Here is a 19,465-nt window from a genome sequence, read left to right on the forward strand (position 1 = left end):
AGGGGTCGTAAAGCTTGGATTTATCGTGCACATGTAATCCAATGACAGTCAGGCGCGTAGACAGAAAGAACATGAAGTGTACGCAAAGTATGACAAGTGGTCTGGAGGCCCCCAATTGATCCAGGACAAGATTATCTGGTGGGGGTCCCTTTACCCCCTGGGAGTTCCTGGGTTTTACCAGTGAAATCACTTATATTTTTGTGCATTGAAACAGGTTTCTTGTCAATTTCCAAAATAAAAAGAATGCACGAAATTATTTTCTAAATTGGTTTATCATGCCAACCGTGTGTACTTGGACTGACTTTACAATCGTTCTACGAATTTCCTTTCGTTGTTTTCGACTGGTATATAAGGTAAATGTTGCTGATAACAAATAATATTATAAATTATATATTATATTAAATTATAAATCGGCGCTATATGTAATGCAGTTATTTTTAGGCACAAATATTTTAACGGCAAATCTTTTTCTCTACCGCAAATGATGTGTGCGTAGTTACGTACTTGCGTATAGGCAGCTACGCGCCTGACAGTAATCGCGCTGGTCAAAAGAGGGATGAATTAAAGCGGTCACTTTCTACATGTCCAGTAGGGATAGCAATAAACCTGTTAATATTGATACTGTGTGTTACCAGTGTTGTAAGAAGTGGATGCTGATAACCTTAGTTTTATTTCTCTGTTAAATTCTTTAAAAATTGATTGAAATTTTACTGAATCCCACAGATCACATCTGTTTTCATATGTAACAACAAATCTATATACAGTATGTATATACATTGGAGAGAGAGAGAGAGAGAGAGAGAGAGAGAGAGAGAGAGCAGATTTCACCCAGACTGGACAAAGGGAGGCAACTAGTTCTAATTTGATTATGAGGACAATTCCAAACTAGTAAAGAAATCTAAATTTTATTAAAAGTCTTCACAACAGGTAACAACAGAAAACAGCGTATACATCAGTTTATAAATGCTACATCAATAAAAGTTCAGATCACAGAGAAATTAACTACTTGTATTATAATGTTTTGTTGTCATGTCAACACTGGCAGGATTCTATCAACATCACAGACAAGGGGTAAAATCGAGTGAATAGAAATCGTATAATCTAAATAAAAATATTTTATCACAGTTGAAACGAGTGAATAAAGATCAGAAATCGTATATTCTAAATAAAAATGTTTTATCACAGTTAAAACACTTGCTGTTCTAATCCGACTTTTACAGACTTTGCAACAAGGATTGTCACAGGTAAAATAAAAATCAATAAAAAAAAAGAATCTTTCAGGATAATCTGATGCGAGATATCATCATCAGAAATATGTTGAATGCTCCATTACACCATCTGACTCCTGATGTTGTCCTTAGTGCTCACCAAGGCTGTTTTTTGTCGTAGTGGATATTCGTCGCAATGGGAGCACTTATACTCATGAAGGACTGTTCCCTGAACAGGATCTCGTCAATGTCCTTGGTGTTACCGAGGTATTTGGTGTTGTAAAAATCATGGGTTTTAGTTTTGGGCACCACCTTACACTTCCAGAGAAGGACACCACCAGCCAGGAGGAGAACTACCACCACCGCCAAAACCACTGCTACAATCAGCACAATGTTGGTGGAATCACTGCTGGTGGGTGTCGAGGACATCTACATAACACAGAGTGGATAGAGCATACTTTTTTAAAAACATGTGTACAGAATTCTCTAAGGTGGCATGGCTTGCTTTAAAAATCTTAATTTTCTAATTTAAAATGGATAAGAAAATAAACTGAGACTTGATTTGGTACACATGTACTTACATCTCCACAAGTAACCCCATAGTAAGTGGCCCCGCCCACCGTCAGGTAACTCGTCAGTGAGAGAGCCTGCCCATTGAAGGAATACGTCTGTCCACCCTGAATGGAGCTGCACACGGCGTACACAGTGCTGTTGACGGAGGAATTGGAGCCACTGATTTGGAAGGTTACCATGATGCTGCCTGTAACATTCAGTAATACGTGGTGAAATTAACACACTAAAATCTGTTAGTGTGTAACAGGAAGGGAGAAAATGCAACGGATCAGACTGGGATTCAAACCCGTGACCCATGAATCTCTAGTCAGGTGCTCTACCGACTGAGCTATCTGGCCACCGGCGATTGAACCCAGCTGACCGCTACATTCCTCTCTCCTTAAATGTCTTTACACCTGAAGACATCAACCCAGAATCTTTATCCCCTGGCAGGCATTTTCACCTGTCAGTTCCAGGGGCTGGTCTATGGCACAAAATGTAACAGGAAGGGAAAAAATGCAACGGACCAGACTGGGATTCGAACCCGAGCACCCTGAATCACTAGTCAGGTGCTTTACTAACTGAACTATCAAACCTGGCTGACTGCTACAAGTGCAAATGTAGTTGGAAGGAATTTGACAAAATCATGAATAGGTGCCACAAGAACTTTTTACATTATATTCATTTAGATTTATATTTTGGCTCTGATCATATATCAGTTCACTAGAATGGCTGTACCAAAATAAAAATACTGTTACTGTTCACAGACATCTCATTTGATATTGAGATCCCACCCCCAATAGGAACTCCATTTTTTGAAAAGTAACATTCATCAACAAGTTTCTGATGGAAATCAAAGAGTGGTTACCTCTGGTTACAGAGATGGTGTTCAGTATAATCTCGGGGTAAGTGTTGGCCAGAGAGTTGCCCATCATGGCTGCAAAATATTTGTTGTTTGTGGTTCCCACAATTGTGTCATAATCTTCATTGAATTTGACCACCACTTCCTGGGTGTCTTCAATCACCAGATTAATGTGACTCTGGGCTTTCACCGGAATCAGCTCCTCGTACGTGAAGTTGTAGTCCGCGGGATTGGAGACAACGGTAAACTTGACCACGTACACCCCGACACTGGTGAGATTGAGAGAGTAAAAGCTGGCCTGGGCGGTGTTCGAGTCGAAGGTGGTGGTTGTTATACCCACAAGGGATCCATTGTAGAGGTCTGGCATCCCTAGCTCTGCTGTGACTGTCCAAGTGTGGCCCTGAAATACAAATTATCATCATCATTATTCAAAATTCATATATCATCTCAAAATTAAAAACATCAATCTTTTTGAATTGAGCAATAAATGCTCTTTATGTCATGTGCGACATTTCTTACTATGCATGTACCATTTTGCAAGATATTTCAGGTACAATTTCATCTGCATCCTATCTTGTTTGCACAAAAAAATGGGGTACATTACCATGTCTGTTTTCGAGTTGTCACATTTTGATAGTTCCTGGTTGTTACAAGTAAAACTGTTAAAGTCCGCTCTTGTGTATCTCAGAAGGTTGTATATATGGACATTTATACTATATACAAGGAAATATTTGTTTTATTTTCTGTCCTTCCTGTAAGTAGGGAAATTAAGGACTGGGCAAAAACTGTTTTCTCTTTTATCCCTCTTTCAGCACAATAGCATTTAACAGGGCGAAACTGTCTGCAAGTTAGAAAGGTGAAAAAAAAAACACCACAGAACAAAAATAACCCTGTATCACTGGAGTCTGAAGATTTATTAATCAAAGTGAAATAAAACAAGAGGCCCATGGGCCACATCGCTCACCTGAGTCACCTTGGTCCACATCAGAAGATTTTCCATATCTATTTGCATGTAAAACCGTAGTCCCAATTATGGCCCCAAACCTTCCCCTGGAGGCCATGGTTTTTGCAAACTTGAATCTACACTATGTCAGAAAGCTTTCATGTGAACTTCTTTGGCCCAATGGTTCTTGCGAAGAAGATTTTTAAAGATTTTCCCTATATATTTGTATGTAAAACTTTGATCCCCTATTGTGGTCCCATCCTACCCCAGGGGGGCATGATTTTAACAAACCTGAATCTGCACTATATCAGAAAGCTTTCATATAAATCTCAGCTTTTCTGGCTCAGTGGTTCTGGGAAGAAGATTTTTAAAGATTTTTCCTATATATTTGAATGTAAAACTTTGACCCCCTATTGTGGCCCCATCCAACCCCCGGGGGCCATGATCTTAACAATTTATAATCTGCACTATATCAGGAAGCTTTCATATAAACCTCAGCTTTTCTGGCTCAGTGGTTCTTGAGAAGAAGATTTAAAAAGATTTTTCCTATATATTTGTATGTAAAACTTTGATGGCCCCCTTGAGGCCCCATCCAATCCCCGGGTCCATGATTTTAACAAACTTGAATCTGCACTATATCAAAAAAAAAACAACAAAAAAACAAAACAAAACTTTGACCCCCTATTGTGGCCCCATCCAATCCCCGGGGACCATGATTTTAACAATTTAGAATCTGTACTGAATCAGGAAGCTTTCATATAAATCTCAGCTTTTCTGGCTCAGTGGTTCTTGGGAAAAAGATTTTTAAAGATTTTTCCTATACATTTGTATGTAAAACTTTGACCCCCTATTGTGGCCCCATCCGACTCCCGGGGGCCATGATTTTAACAATTTAGAATCTGCATTATATCAGGAAGCTTTCATATAAATCTCAGCTTTTCTGGCTCAGTGGTTCTTGAGAAGAAGATTTTTAAAGATTTTCCCTATATGTTTGTATGTAAAACTTTGATCCCCTATTGTGGCCCCATCCGACCCCCGGGGGCCATGATTTTAACAATTTAGAATTTGCATTATATCAGGAAGCTTTCATATAAATCTCAGCTTTTCTGGCTCAGTGGTTCTTGAGAAGAAGATTTTTAAAGATTTTCCCTATATATTTGTATGTAAAACTTTGATCCCCTATTGTGGCCCCATCTGACCCCCGGGGGCCATGATTTTAACAATTTAGAATCTGCATTATATAAGGAAGCTTTCATATAAATTTCATCTTTTCTGGCCCATTGGTTCTTGAGAAGAAGATTTTTTAATGACCCTACCCTATTTTTACCTTTTCTTGATTATCTCCCCTTGGAAGGTGGCCTGGCCCTTTATTTTAACAATTTAGAATTCCCTTTACCTAAGGATGTTTTGTGCCAACTTTGGTTGAAATTGGCCCAGTGGTTGTTGAGAAGAAGTTGAAAATGTGAAAAGTTTACAGACGGACGGACAGACGGACGGACGCCGGAATACGGGTGATCAGAAAAGTTCACTTGAGCTTTCAGCTCAGGGGAGCTAAAAAAGATTATTCATCTTCTATATTATATAAAAGAAGATGGATAATTTTATTTTAATTTGATTACTCAAACTCCGGACGCCTGTGCCTGTATACAGTATGTTATCGCAGAAAAGAAAAATCTTCAGATCAATCAGAGACTGAACCTGGAACCCTTGCTACACAGAGGTGGGTGATCTGGAACCCTTGCTACACAGAGGTGGGTGATCTGGAACCCTTGCTACACAGAGGTGGGTGATCTAATCCTTGCTACACAGAGGTGGATGATCTGGAACCCTTGCTACACAAAATTGGTGATCTGGAACCCTCGATATACCGAGTTGGGTGATCTGGAACCCTTGATATACTGAGTTGGGTGATCTGAAACCCTAGTTATACCAAGGTGGGTGATCTAACTATGGAGTAAACTAGACTGTATTGTAAAATTATTACAATATAAACTTTAAACCTATTTCAGAAATCATACAAGATCTCTTCATATTGAGTAGATGAAAAAATAATTTCAGAAAAATGGCAGAAATATCACATATGATGTTAAAAGGATGATAAGGGTAAACAGTACATCCACGTTAAATGCAACTACAACTGAAATTATTTCCTGAATCACAATAGATTTATCTCCCTTACTCTCCATGTGATGTTAGAAATCGTCTCCAAGGTGACTTCATCCTTCAGCTCCAGAACAACGGACAACAGAGCCTTCTCCACCACAGTGGTAGACCGACTGACCAGTGACCCTTTGATTGGACGTCCAGCGATGGTGAATGGGTCACTAGAGAGGCTGACATTCTCCCCCTCGTCAGGGTAGGAAATGTTGAAATCCAGAATGTAGTTCTGACCGAAGTGAGTGATGAGGAGATTGGTGAAATTGGCCCAGCCGTCCACTACGTTAAGTGTTGTGTTACCCTCCAACACAGCGCTCGGATTTCCCGTTCCGACTCTGACGCTCGCTGTCACGGTCCAGGGGTGAGAGGATGTGCCCAGCTTTTTTATCACGTTTCCCTGTACAATAGAGACAAATTCTTCATAGTTATCATTAACATATGGCATGTATAAATTACAAAAGAGAGCACAAAAAGAAAATCAGATTTTTATCAATATGAAGTTTGAAAGTAAAATGTGCAGATAGATGTACATGTACAGTCTAGTCCGGATATATTTGAAATCCAGGGGACCAACCTGCATTGTTTATGATCATTGATGAACTATATAAACATGTAAATAATGTCAGGGGATTAATTTTTACTTCAATATAAAAAATATTTCAATATAAGCGACTACAATATTATAACAGATAGTTCAATATAAGCGACTTCAATATTATAACATAGTTCAATATAAGCGACTTCAATATTATAACATAGTTCAATATAAGCGACTTCAATATTATAACATAGTTCAATATAAGCAACCCCAGTATAACAAATAATTCTGTATATGTGACTTCAATATAACAGATAGTTCTGAATCAATATATTAATGGAGTAGACTGTACATGCATTGAGGCAAAAGAAACACCTACATTTTTATCTAAATTTGTATTTTGGGCTTAAACACCTACATTTTTATCTAAATTTGTATTTTGGGCTCAAACACCTACATTTTTATCTACAATTTGTATTTTGGGCTCAAACGTCTAGGTCTACATTTTTATCTACAATTTGTATTTTGGGTTTAAACACCTACATTTTTATCTACAATTTGTATTTTGGGCTTAACACCTACATTTTTATCTACAATTTGTATTTTGGGCTGGGTGAAAAATGGTACTCCTTCGTGTTGAGGCACTAAAGCTGGTTTGAACTTCATGGCATCCACAATGTATAGTGGGGTATATGGGATGTCATCTGTACTGATCTCGCCCCACTCCTGACTGCCGGGAGTGGGCGGGGCTTCAGCAATGGAGTAGGTGGTGTCCTGGCTGACATTGATAATCTGACTGAAGTTCCCGAGCTGGATTTCATTCACAATCTTGGAGCCTGCTGTTTCAAGTTCTGATGAGGTGAGGTCTCCAGCAACCGCAGTGCTGTTCACACCTACATCATAAACCGTAACATTTACTGAACAAATACAGGTGAGAATGTAAACTACGCACCTAAATATGCTGAACAAGTACAACAGAGAATGTAAACTACGCACCTAAATATGTTGAACAAGTACAACAGAAAATGTAAACTACGCACCTAAATATGTTGAACAAGTACAACAGAAAATGTAAACTACGCACCTAAATATGTTGAACAAGTACAACCGAGAATGTAAACTACGCACCTAAATATGTTGAACAAGTACAACAGAAAATGTAAACTACGCACCTAAATATGTTGAACAAGTACAACCGAGAATGTAAACTACGCACCTAAATAAGCTGAACAAGTACAACCGAGAATGTAAACTACGCACCTAAATATGTTGAACAAGTACAACAGAAAATGTAAACTACGCACCTAAATATGTTGAACAAGTACAACCGAGAATGTAAACTACACACTTAAATATGCTGAACAAGTGCAGGTAAGAATTTAAACTATGCACTTAAATATGCTAAACAAGTGCAGGTAAGAATGTAAACTACGCACCTAAATATGCTGAGTAGATTATAAACAATTTTACATAAAAATTTAAATAAGATTAAATTCAAACTAGTTGCAGAAGATGCGAACAAAATAATTTTTTATGCTACAGCAACTTATCTTGTAAAATGATGACTGAATGCCATCAAATGACTAGCCTGTCATTCAACATTCTAATACATAACTGGTGTTTGTATTTGATGCAGATGTGCTGTGGTGTTGTGAGGGTGTGGGGGACATGCTAGCTGCAATAATGTAGCCCTATCCAATTTTTTTTTTATTCTGACGTTTTCGGGATAGGCCCTAACCAGGAACCCTAACCCTAATTCAAGCAGTAACCCTAACCCTAAGTGCAGCCCTAAGTAGTAACCCTAACTCAAGCATTAACCCTAACTGCAACCCTAATCAGTAACTCTACCCCAAGCAGTAACCCTAACCCTAAGTGCAACCCTAGGTGTAACCCAAATCAAGAACCCTAACTCTAGCCCTAACCCTAGGTGTAACCCTAACTGCAACCCTAACCTCCCCCCACAAAAGAAAATCGTAGAGGACTACATTATTGCAGCTAGGGGCATGCCTGCAGTCAGCAGGTGAAACATTTAATATTTGAGTTGTTCACCTGCACTAGGGGGATTTCCAATCTCCACAGAGAAGGCAGTGATGTCTCCAGCAGATCTCTTTCTCCTACGCCCGATGGAAGGCGTCTCTCTCACAATGTTAGTGATTCGGACTCGACTAGCATCAATGTCACAAAACGCAGCAATATTCATGACGATGTTCTCTCCATAGAAGTCCGACTCCTTCATGGCGGGGAACTGGAAGGATACGATAATGACGTCTACCGTTTTGATATCGATTGGTTTGGACCCTCGAATGTTGATGGTTAAAATTCCGGAATCACGGTCAAAATAACTTGCTCCCGCTGTGTCCTGGCAACTGGTCACATTTGGTTTGTAGAAATCTGGCTGACCAACCGGTGGTGGGTCAATGATGTATCGGTTTCCTGGATTAACAAATCGAACGTTTTCTGGCTTAACATATACGCTGTCATGGTAGACATCTAGTCGCCATGGCTGGGAGTACCAAATGGAAAGTACGATGCAGTCAGTGTCTTTTGCATTCAGAAGGAAGAATCTGGAGTTCTGGGGGGACGTACTTGTGTAATGAAGTAAGTAATCCTTCCCTGAAAAAAAATTACATTAAAATATAAGTCAAAGTTTAAAACCAATGTCTGCTGTGACATATTCCACGTCCAGCGGGTCTTCCATTATTTACCTGACGCCACGAGAGCCTGAAAAGTGGACAGCCTCTTCCTGCAGGTATAACCACTACACCATCCATGGTCCTGAGGACCATTAATTAGGTCAAGGTAACCATCTCCAAGGATGGCCACCGGTGACAGACGCCGAGTCTCTGTGTCTGAGTCCATGCTCTCGATGGTCAGTGTGAAGTAATCGTAATCATGGCACTCGTACGCCTGCCATTTAGATCGGTACACACAGTTATTTGTTCTGATGATTCCTGCCAAAAATAAAATTACCAATATTGTACTTCATATCCTAAATGAAATAAAATTTTCTTAAAACACAAAGTCTTGAATCAATATCTTCATTAACCACAGCCAAATCTACACTGAATCGCTCCAGCCCTCACACCTTTATTAGGAGCAAGCTCCGCCACTGGTATTCTGGTCCCGTCAAGCCGAGTCTGCATCTCCTTTGGGATTCTGTAGTCTCCCAATCCCATTTGTGGATTTCCATTCCACTCGTGCTCAGACTGTGGGATGACAGCTCCTGGAGATCCCAAGAAGGATCCATCCTCGTCCACCATTAGGGACTTCACCTTAGCATCACAAGCCATGTCCACACAGTCTGCAGAGTTGATCTTACTACATCCAAAATAATTGAAATAATATTTATTAGGAAAATATCAACTTTCAATTTCTTTCATTATGTCAATACTTACTTAAGTCATAAAAGTGCAATCTGTACTGATTGCCTAGAGTGTAAATTGGAGCCCTACATGTTCAATAGTCCTAATAATTTATAATGTATACATGGAAGAGAATATCAATTGATTAAGAATAAAATGCAAGTCCATAGTAGGCTTATAACACATTAATCTCTCAAGGTATAGGTGTTTGTTTCGTGAAGTACAGTAAAACACAATAATTATAGTGGACCTAAAAGGCCAGCAAAAACAGTTCATTAGGCTGTTCAAAATTAATTCTATGTTTAACGTCACCTCAAAACTTCAAAACCTACGAGGGAGGGAGGAAAAAAATAAACAAACAAAAATTTTAACCAAATGTGTATTTATTGAAAATCACCTATTCAGTGACCCAAAAATCAACAATTTCAAATAGACATCACCCAATTTAGTGACCAAAAACGTAATATGTCAAATTAAACACATTGTGGGATTTGATTTTCAAGTCCAAGTGAATTTTTGCGTTTTCCCAGCAAAGACTTTTTCCTTAATCTGGGTTTGTATCCCTTCTGCGAACACACCATGCAGATTGGGTGAGCAGAGGAGTGGCTTGCGATAATATCAGGTGGTACATCCAATGGATTTTCATCACCACAAACATAGCAAACTAAAGGAAAACTTCCTTTTGTGGAAATAGTTGCTAGACACATGTGACTCAGTTACAATTAAAATTATGATGACAATATTTCATACATTTTTATAATGACAAATCTTAAAGTTTAAAATATGCTTTACTTTGTTTTGTGTTGATTTTTTAAATACAATTTTGAAAGGAAGATGCTAATCTGATGTACCACAACTAAAAGATCAGGATTGTACCTTCACATCTACAAATACAAGGCAGGATTCTGATAGTTTAGGACGCCTTCAAATAAATTGATTAAATAATTACAGTTTTCTTTTTAGTGCTTTTAATTTTTATGATTAAATGCTTTGTATAAAGTAATTATCAATCAGCAAGTTCTGTATTTCCAATCGTAGTACAAACTGTCATGAAATAGTACATCGGAACTCTTCAGTGTTGAGAAGGTAAATATGAAATGTGATAGGGAGTTAATAGGATGTCTAAGACGAAAAGTTGAAGCGATCAAGGAATTGCTTAACCCATTTTAATCGCAAAAAGCGGCTGAATTTCAGGCAAGATTTCCCGAATCACTTTGTGCGACACTGGTCTGACATTCGGAAGAGGCGTCAGTCCAAATATCCAGCCTCGACGAATCTCGCTGAGATTAGTTCGGTTCAAACCATCTTTGTACGTTTTCTTTACTTTAATAGTGGCATATACTTCCATTTTCTTCATTTAAGGGCCTCTGATGAAATTTTTCAGTGCGTTTTCCTCTTACACGGGATGTAGAATTAAGTCGCTAAATGAAAAACCAAACCTGAACGACTACTTCAAATCCGGATTTGTTTGTTTTTTCAAAACGGGAATTTCGCCGAAACCTACGCGCGCGGGTGACGTTAAATGTAGAATTAACTTTAGACAGCCTTATAACCAAACTTCATTATACAGTAAAACACATTTATAGTAAATCTCCAGGGCCAGCAAAAACAGCTCATTATAACCAAACTTCATTATACAGTAAAACATAATTATAGTAAACCTACATAGGCCTGCAAAAGACAGTTCCTTATACCAAACATTGTTATACAATAAAACAGTTATAGTGAACCTCATAGGCCGGCAAAAAACTGTTAATTATAACCAAACTTTGTTATGTCCAATAAAAGTTTTGTTATTTTCCTTCTCATAAAGGAATAGATAGCACTTCACAATAAGTGATAAGAGAATAATAAGAATTTGTTATAAGTGTGTTCATTATAAGCGTGATTTACTGTAGATGTGTTCCGTATTTACCCTATGCTGGACCGCCAGTATTTAATCCTGTAGTCGGTGCTTACGTCTACGAATGTCACTCGTTTGGTGTACATTGGGTGGTTACCGTCATCATTTCCTGCGTTAGGAGTCACTGCGAAGTCTCCACCATTACCACACACGTCAGAGAACTTGGCGAGAGTCACGTCTGTAATCAAACAAAATAACGTACACAAAAAGCTGAGAGCACGGAGAAAAGTACATGACTGTATACCAAATTTCATCAATTGTGACACAACTCTTGCATATTTTGGGATGAATATTTTTCATTAGACACCCCCCCCCCCCCCCAATCTATATTGGAATCACTGTTTACAAAAAAAGAACTAGACTGTAATTTTGATGTTTCTCACCTTCCATGTTAAATCTTCCCATAATAGCCTGGTACTTCTTGACTCCTGCAAATGGTTTTCCTGGAGCAGAATTGCCTCCAGACGAGAAGGTTGGCATGGTGACACCAACCCTCATATTGTTTCCGGGATGTCGTCGGGAATTTCCACTCAGCTCAATATTATCATCGCTCGGCAGTTTATCCGTGGCACAATCAAAAGCTCCAGATGTTCCGACGACCAGAGAATTCTTGACCGTGGTGTACTGGTCAGCATAGGCATGGCCTGTGGCGCTAGGTCCGGCAATGAACTGGAAAATACTGACTCCATTATCTGCTGCCAGGATGTCTGACATCTCGTTCGGAGCACTGTTCTGGTAGTAAATACCATAATCCAAATTCTTCCATACTGTGAAGTTGGAAATCTTCACACAAGGCGACAAATCAGCTGAAAGTGGATTATAAGGGTTAGGAACACCATACTTACAACAATGTTGAAGATTTATGCTATACATTAATGTCATCAAAAACAAGCAATGGAAGGTTTCAGAGGAAAAACTTACAAGTCAGTGTTAGCATTATATTAGCCACTCCCAGCAGGCAGCTGTGTGCCACGTTTCCTACAAATTTGCCGGGGGCACTACACTGCTCCCCGAGAATGGCAAACCCGACTCTCTCACATCCTCCCACGTGATTGTACTCCAGGACGGGGTTCGTAGCCTTGTCCAGGTTAATGGCTCCATTGTATCGCACGTTGAAGGTCTCAAGGCGATCCTGGTAAGCGCCCTCCCATTGCGTTTTAGTTATGAAGTTGTTTCGGATCTGAGTGTTATCACCCTGAGACTCAATGGCTGAGAGTGAAAACATTTTCTTCATCATTTAATATGCTTAAAAGTGCTAAATTTAGATATGGAAATAACAGAATTCAGAAATATATTTTTTTTTATTACTATTTAGTTATTCATAATACACTTCATGGAAATTTTTTTAATGCATTGTTGTCATTATATGTATATATAAAAAAAAAAAAAAAAAAAAATTTGTGGTTCTGGTTAATTCCCAACCTACTGTTTTTTGATTCCCAACCCTAATTTTATAAAGATCGGGATCCAATTATTGTAATTAAATCATCTGCCCTTAATTACCCTCAAAATATCAATGTTGCTATGAAATTAAAATACACAAAGGGAAATAATTACACAAAGGTTTTAGACTTACCGAACCATACATTGTCAGCCATCACGTTCCATTCTATCGGCAGGTTGTTTGTGCCATACACTGTAACAGCGGGGGAGTAACTGTGATAGAAGGAACAGCTTCTGACGTAGGATGGCTTGATGGCAGACACTGTTCCGGCATCAATGAATGCCACAGCGCTCCTGGAATCCCAGGGATCAATGTAGCCCTCCTGACCACTACGCACAAACTCCACGTTAGAAATACGAGCATATCCTGGGATTGAAAAAAATTACACTGTTACATATATCAAATTCAGGTTCACTTTTGAACATGGGTACAGTGATTTTTAGGACGTACCAATATAAGAATTCTTCCCTTCCACTGCTTGTCCTACGACAATCCTCGCACCAAACGACTGACCCTCTTGCTTGAGGTATGCTCCACCCTCAATTTTTACGTTTCTGCTCAAAAGTCCGACTTCTGCAGCCATTTTGATTGACATTCCATTTGCTGTTTCAGTGTGAGCTGAACATGATAGAACAGTAATGAACTTATAGAAATGGGTGTACAACATGATAAGGGATTCAAAAATATTCTACCGGTAATTCATCAGAAGCTGTCAAACAAAATCAAATCTTTCTGAATATCTGGTGCAGCATATTGAACTAAAAATATTCTACCGGTAATTCATCAGAAGCTGTCAAACAAAATCAAATCTTTCTGAATATCTGGTGAAGCATATTGAACCAAATATATTCTACCGGTAATTCATCAGAAGCTGTCAAAATCAAAAATTGAAACAAAAGCTTCAACAAATGATAGTAATAGGAAAACTTTAAAGCCTGATCAATGAAATAAACTGTGTGGATTTGTGTAAGTTTTAAACATGTCTACAAGTTCGAAATAGAGACAGATCACATTGAATTTACAGAGGGGGAGGAGAGATTATGAGATCAAACAAGATACAAAGCATCGAGTCTGACCTGAAGATCCACGCCTGTGAAATGTGATCTAGCTCTTCAGATCAACTTACTGTAGTACCAATAAATTCATACCCTCTCCTACTTCTGGATACAACTTAGATGATAATAGATTAAACAATGTTTGGCAAAAATTTAAAAATAAAGTGACGTAATTTGTTGTTTATGCATCGTCGGAAACCCACGGTTGATTACGCTTTGTTCCTCTCTCCATCACCTGTGGGTCCATTCATTCCTACTCGCTCGTTCTCATGAATAAATATTCTAAAATATCGTCCAATCAAAGTAATCATAATAGTAATGGAACTCTTCTGTTTTTAAAGGTAGCGCTAACTTAACTTTGCTATCACAGCAATTGTATACCGAAATTGGACTGAAAGCATCTTTTTGATTGGACAAATTCGCCTAGGGTTTTCCATGAGCGCCCAATCAAATTGCCTCATTAATTATTCATGAGAACGAGCGAGTAGGAATGAATGGACCCACGGGTGATGGAGAGAGGAACGAAGCGTAATCAACCGTGGGTTTCTGACGATGTTGTTTATGCTGTCTCATTTGTGATGATGTCTATCCACTCCCACAAGAAAACATGTGCTGATGCAACGTGACACCATCAATTTCAGAGGATGGTGATACGGATGAAGAACTGGCAGAGTGCGTTGATCCGCAATGTCGGATCACACTCAGTGAAATCAATACGCAGAAACCTGATGGGTATATAATATAGCAATATTGACTGTAGATAAACTATGAGAATGAAGGTATTTCATTTAGTTTGTTACCAATATGTTTGAACTGAAGAGCCGGTGTGACTGTGACCGTTGTTTTGTCCACAGACACTGCCGTAATGGTCACTGTTTCTGCCTCCCATGTGTTGTAGCTGGTAGGAGCCACAATAATCTTGTCCCCGGCGGTCCAGTTGACGGCCGCCTGTAACTGGAGCTGGGTGTCTCCTGTATTAGCTGTCTGGGTCAACTGAGTCCAGCTCTCCCCTTTGTTGATCCCATGAAGATCCAGCCCTCCAAATGAAGCTGTAGTTACCAAGAAAAGGAATATTTCAATTAATCAAAAAAGTGAAGACAAAACCAGGCTGATTTTATAATCTAGTACTTTACACAATTCACATAGGAAAAATTACTATAAAATTCTTGATAAAACTATTTTAACAAATCATGATTTCGATAACATTACATGTAATAGTTAAACTACATCTATAAAGCATTAAAAATGACACCCCCCCCCCCCCCCCCCAAATCGAATATTTATATCAAACTACTAAAAAAAATACTACCACTGACCTATGACCTTTGATCCGATTGGTGGACCACTAATCCCTGTGTATCCATTAGTGCTGTGGTCTCCTTGGAGAGAGATTAAGAGATTGGACAGGAAGGGTTCATTAGGAAACCCGGCAATCAGTCGACCACCAAGAATCACAAGGTAGGTGCAGTTCAACACAAAGTCCCGCGTTCCATTGTTATGATCCAGCTGTAGTACTCCATATAATACCAGTTTCCCCATTCGTGGTAAGACCGTGTCCGCAAGCACCCATTTACCTGTCAACATATTGTCAATAAGGTGCTCTGATCATCTTCATCATTGATAGTTAAAACATTATAAAGCACATCAACCTAATTATTCTGTCATAAATGAAGAATAATTTTCATCACTTCATCAAAGTGTCATTTCATTTCATGAATTAATTTCTTTAACTCATTTCTTTGAACGAAGTAAAAAGAGAATTTTTTATTTCACACCTTCTGCTATCTTGACATCATCGCCATCTACAGGTAGGTCATATGATCCGTTATTATAACCTCCCCATCCAGGCTCCGTGCCGTTCCAAGTTCCTTTATCAGACCAAAGCTGTACTTCAGATGGTCTTTGGTCCACTGGGGGTATAGTATTAGGGTCGGGTGGGGCGATGCAGTCAGTAAAGAAACATTTATAGGACTTAAAATTAACCTGGAGGTTATCTGCGCGTTCGGCTGATGAAGGCGAGGCTCGCTTCTTACGTCCGGCTGGGGTGGTGATGTTTGGTGCAGTAGTTCTAGCAGAGACTGAAATTATCATCATCATGTAACACATTGAATATCAAACGTAAACACTGCATACAATGTAATATCATCATCATATAACACATTGAATATCAAACGTAAACACTGCATACAATGTAATATCATCATTATATAACACATTGAATATCAAACATAAACACTGCATCCAATGAATCATTTCAAACTTTCCAACAAATACTAAAGTACATTATAAAGTGCTTAAAAAGAAAACAGGGATAAGTCTGCCAGAATTCTTTAAGAGAAGTGAAATACTTGATGATATATGTACGTGTATTTTTATCATGGCGGATGCCAGGATCCCAGGTCTCTGGTATAGACTACTACGGGCTGGGTACACTTACTCAGGTATTTGATTTGCTTGTCTGCAGACACATATTCCCATGCTCCGTGAATATCGGTGCTGGGGTCCAGTGGTGCCTGGGTCCCGTTCTTGTGTGTTCGCCCATCCATCATAAATCGATCAGGTGCGGTGGCCAATTTTTGTTTGATGATCACATAGTCAGCTGATGCTCCAGACTGCAAAAGGTTTCAACCATTTTACATTATTTCAACTGCTGATGCCTAGAACTTGAGGGTAGACCCTTCACGTGATAATTGAATGTGCTGGAATTAGTTTAAAACAATTAGAAAACTACACTTACTTCAGTGAATAAATCAAATCTTCCATTGTAACTAATGTTGGATAAGTGTTCAGCATTTTCAAATATGATTTCATATTCTTCTCCATCCACCAAATTAATGTTCCAGCCCTTTGGATGAGTGATGGCCTTCTTGCGGTAGGGATTTGTCACGTTTCCGAACCTGTTGATAAAGATAGCATCTTTGTATAGAAGTGAACTTGGGGATATCTCGTTGAACGCAAATCTGTGGAATTTGACATTGGGATCGCAGGCACTGGCTGCCACACTGGTGCTGAATTTCGGGAATGAGACACATGTAGGAGGCAGAGTATCAGAGGTAGAAATGACAGTTTTTCCCACATTAGCTGCAATGGAGGCAGCATCTCCAGTTTCCCCAATTAATGTGCCATCTATGTCCTTAATGACAGACTCCCAGAGCCACTCGTATCTGCCTTTGTTGGGGGCATTCACAAACTTAAGATCCTGGGTGTGATAAAGGAACCCCCCACAAAGGAAAGAACAGGTGCCCGTGATTCTAGCAGTGGCAATTGTAGCGCATCCACTTTCATCGAAATTGACAAATCTGACACCCTCCAATTTAAATCTGTAACCGTAGGGCAGAATGACTCCTCCCCTAGTGCAGCCTTGTTCAACCTTTGTAAGAGAACTAGCATGACCCACGATGAGAGAGTTCTGAATGAGCTGTTCACCCTCCAAGATCTTCTTCCCTTCATAACCAGCAAGTTTGTTGTTGACTAGAACAAAGTCTCTCATGACAAAAGCACCACCGTTAACTATCTCAGCTCCTTTTTCATTGTTCCACGCCGTCAAACTCTCAAAAACGGATTGGTAAGGAGTGGTTGAGCCGCATTCTCCCCCAGTTCTTGACTTCATAGTAGGAAACACCCACAATCCAAACCAACCATTGGAGTGAGCCACATTTCCCTTGAACACTCCTACAGGAACATGCTGGGGACAAATATCAGGATCAAAAGAGGGTCCGTCAGGATGAGCATGCATTCTGAACCAGAAACCGAAATGAGACCCACCCACAGCATGGTTAAACTGCACTGTGTTGTTGGGATTGGTGGACCAGCAGGCAGCTGGCGTCACATCATCATTTTGTAAGCTAGTGCTTTCTCGCACAAACACCAACAAATTGTTCTGTAAGGTGTTTCCAGTTTCAATTCCATCCTCGAAGAACAGGGCTCCACCCATCACGTTGTAAACAACGTTCTTCTCTACCAAGATGTTGTGGCTGCCATGGATGTTGACTGCTCTGTTGAAGGTTTCGTGGATTCCACAGCCTCGGACATAGGACCCAGTGTTGTCCCCGTTCAAATGGAAATGGATGGGATACCTGCCAAGTCTAAAAGCTTGACCGACGTGGAACAACTCCACATACTCGATGTGAGCATGAGAAGTGAGCTGATTAGCTACAGGAGAGTGGATCATGATTTGACCGCCAAACTGGTCACTGCCCATCTCCTCCCCAAATCGACCCTGGAAACAGGTCTGGACAGCAAATTCACCTGGAATATAAAAAATAATAATAAGTAACTAATTACCTGCTTATAGTGCATACAATATCATCATATGGATAATGGCATCTGTAAAATATTACCTGTATCGAACCCATCTGGGCAGGCTTCAATCTTCTCTACCCACTGTGAATCACTGGCTCCCTGAATCTTAATGTTTCTGGTAACCATGCCAACTTCAGCCCTGAACTCTACCTGTGTGCCGTCAAACGTCTCAGACACTCCCAAGTGTTCATAGGTCAGGGGCTGTGTCAAAGTGATAGTTTTCTGGTCTCCACCAACTGACTGAATGGTCCGGAACTCATTTTCTCTCTGCGAGTGACGATGACTGGTTGTTGCTATGACAACCTGGTCTCCTGCTTTCCAGGTGACAGCGTCTTTCAGGACGATCGTGGAGCTGCTAGCAGCGGCTGTTGATGCTAGAGTTGTCCATGTGGTAGCAATAGGCTTACCTAAAACCATGGGATACATGTAGGCCATATTTTTTTCTTTCACAAATGCAAAATCAAATCACAATTTTTTGTTGGTGTCTGTATAGAGAACATACCTAAGAAAATGATAGCTTTGCAAGAAAGACATCACAACCTAACCAACAGGCAATTATTCGGACACAGAAAAAATTTCCAATAGGTTTTGATCTTAGTTTTATATGTTTTCTTAAGCTTGTATGCCCGACAGGGCCCAGAATTGGATTTGTAAATAAATTTATGTATCTGGTTTTGTTCTCTATGTATCTAATTTAGTTCTTTGTGTATCTGGTTTACCGTGAAGTTCGAGTTTCCCGGTCCTAACAGCAATAGACTTGACTCCATAGATTGGAAACTCTTTGCTGCGATGGTGGCCGTGCAGTGTTATTGTGGCTTGATGCTGAAATGGTGCAGTCTCGGTACCAATCTATAAACAAAACATGATGTGTAATATACATGTCCTATCATAAAAAAGAAATGGTTTCAGAATTCTCTAAATAATTAACTACTGGAACATTCGAAAAGCTTTTCATGAGTAGGAATGTAGTCTCGTGATTTATATATACCTGGAGCACACCATGGTCAGTAATAAGGATATTCTCTGCTTGAAGATGAAGATTCTTTTCATCAAATATCAATCCACCTCCTGAAAGGAAAATAAAGTTTCTAAATATACATTCAACTTAAATTCCAGAACATACTGGTTTTCCACTGCCC

At 39.5% G+C, this 19,465-nt stretch overlaps 2 protein-coding genes across 2 annotated transcripts in view; both read right to left on the bottom strand.

Annotated features, from left to right (window-relative positions):
• Nucleotides 1-19,465, bottom strand: part of LOC125681851 (N-alpha-acetyltransferase 50-like) — a 205,487-nt gene that overhangs the window by 184,705 nt on the left and 1,317 nt on the right. The window lies entirely within an intron of this gene.
• The window catches only part of LOC125678473 (fibrocystin-L-like), a 53,115-nt gene continuing 34,543 nt past the window's right edge, over nt 894-19,465 (bottom strand). The window contains exons 38-58 of the mRNA XM_056157271.1: nt 19,315-19,394; nt 19,046-19,175; nt 18,365-18,733; nt 16,762-18,272; nt 16,462-16,636; nt 15,800-16,102; nt 15,341-15,598; nt 14,825-15,073; nt 13,420-13,587; nt 13,102-13,335; nt 12,447-12,734; nt 11,909-12,331; nt 11,538-11,703; nt 9,346-9,578; nt 8,966-9,211; nt 8,310-8,873; nt 6,843-7,153; nt 5,745-6,119; nt 2,629-3,022; nt 1,790-1,968; nt 894-1,637 (exon numbers count right to left, since the gene is read on the bottom strand). Of these exons, the coding sequence (XP_056013246.1) occupies nt 1,365-1,637; nt 1,790-1,968; nt 2,629-3,022; nt 5,745-6,119; nt 6,843-7,153; nt 8,310-8,873; nt 8,966-9,211; nt 9,346-9,578; nt 11,538-11,703; nt 11,909-12,331; nt 12,447-12,734; nt 13,102-13,335; nt 13,420-13,587; nt 14,825-15,073; nt 15,341-15,598; nt 15,800-16,102; nt 16,462-16,636; nt 16,762-18,272; nt 18,365-18,733; nt 19,046-19,175; nt 19,315-19,394 (6,929 nt within the window). The 3' untranslated portion in view covers nt 894-1,364. The remainder of the gene's footprint in view (nt 1,638-1,789; nt 1,969-2,628; nt 3,023-5,744; nt 6,120-6,842; nt 7,154-8,309; nt 8,874-8,965; nt 9,212-9,345; nt 9,579-11,537; nt 11,704-11,908; nt 12,332-12,446; nt 12,735-13,101; nt 13,336-13,419; nt 13,588-14,824; nt 15,074-15,340; nt 15,599-15,799; nt 16,103-16,461; nt 16,637-16,761; nt 18,273-18,364; nt 18,734-19,045; nt 19,176-19,314; nt 19,395-19,465) is intronic.

This window comes from Ostrea edulis, chromosome 2, assembly GCF_947568905.1.
Source record: "Ostrea edulis chromosome 2, xbOstEdul1.1, whole genome shotgun sequence".
Classification (NCBI taxonomy): Eukaryota; Metazoa; Mollusca; class Bivalvia; order Ostreida; family Ostreidae; genus Ostrea; species Ostrea edulis.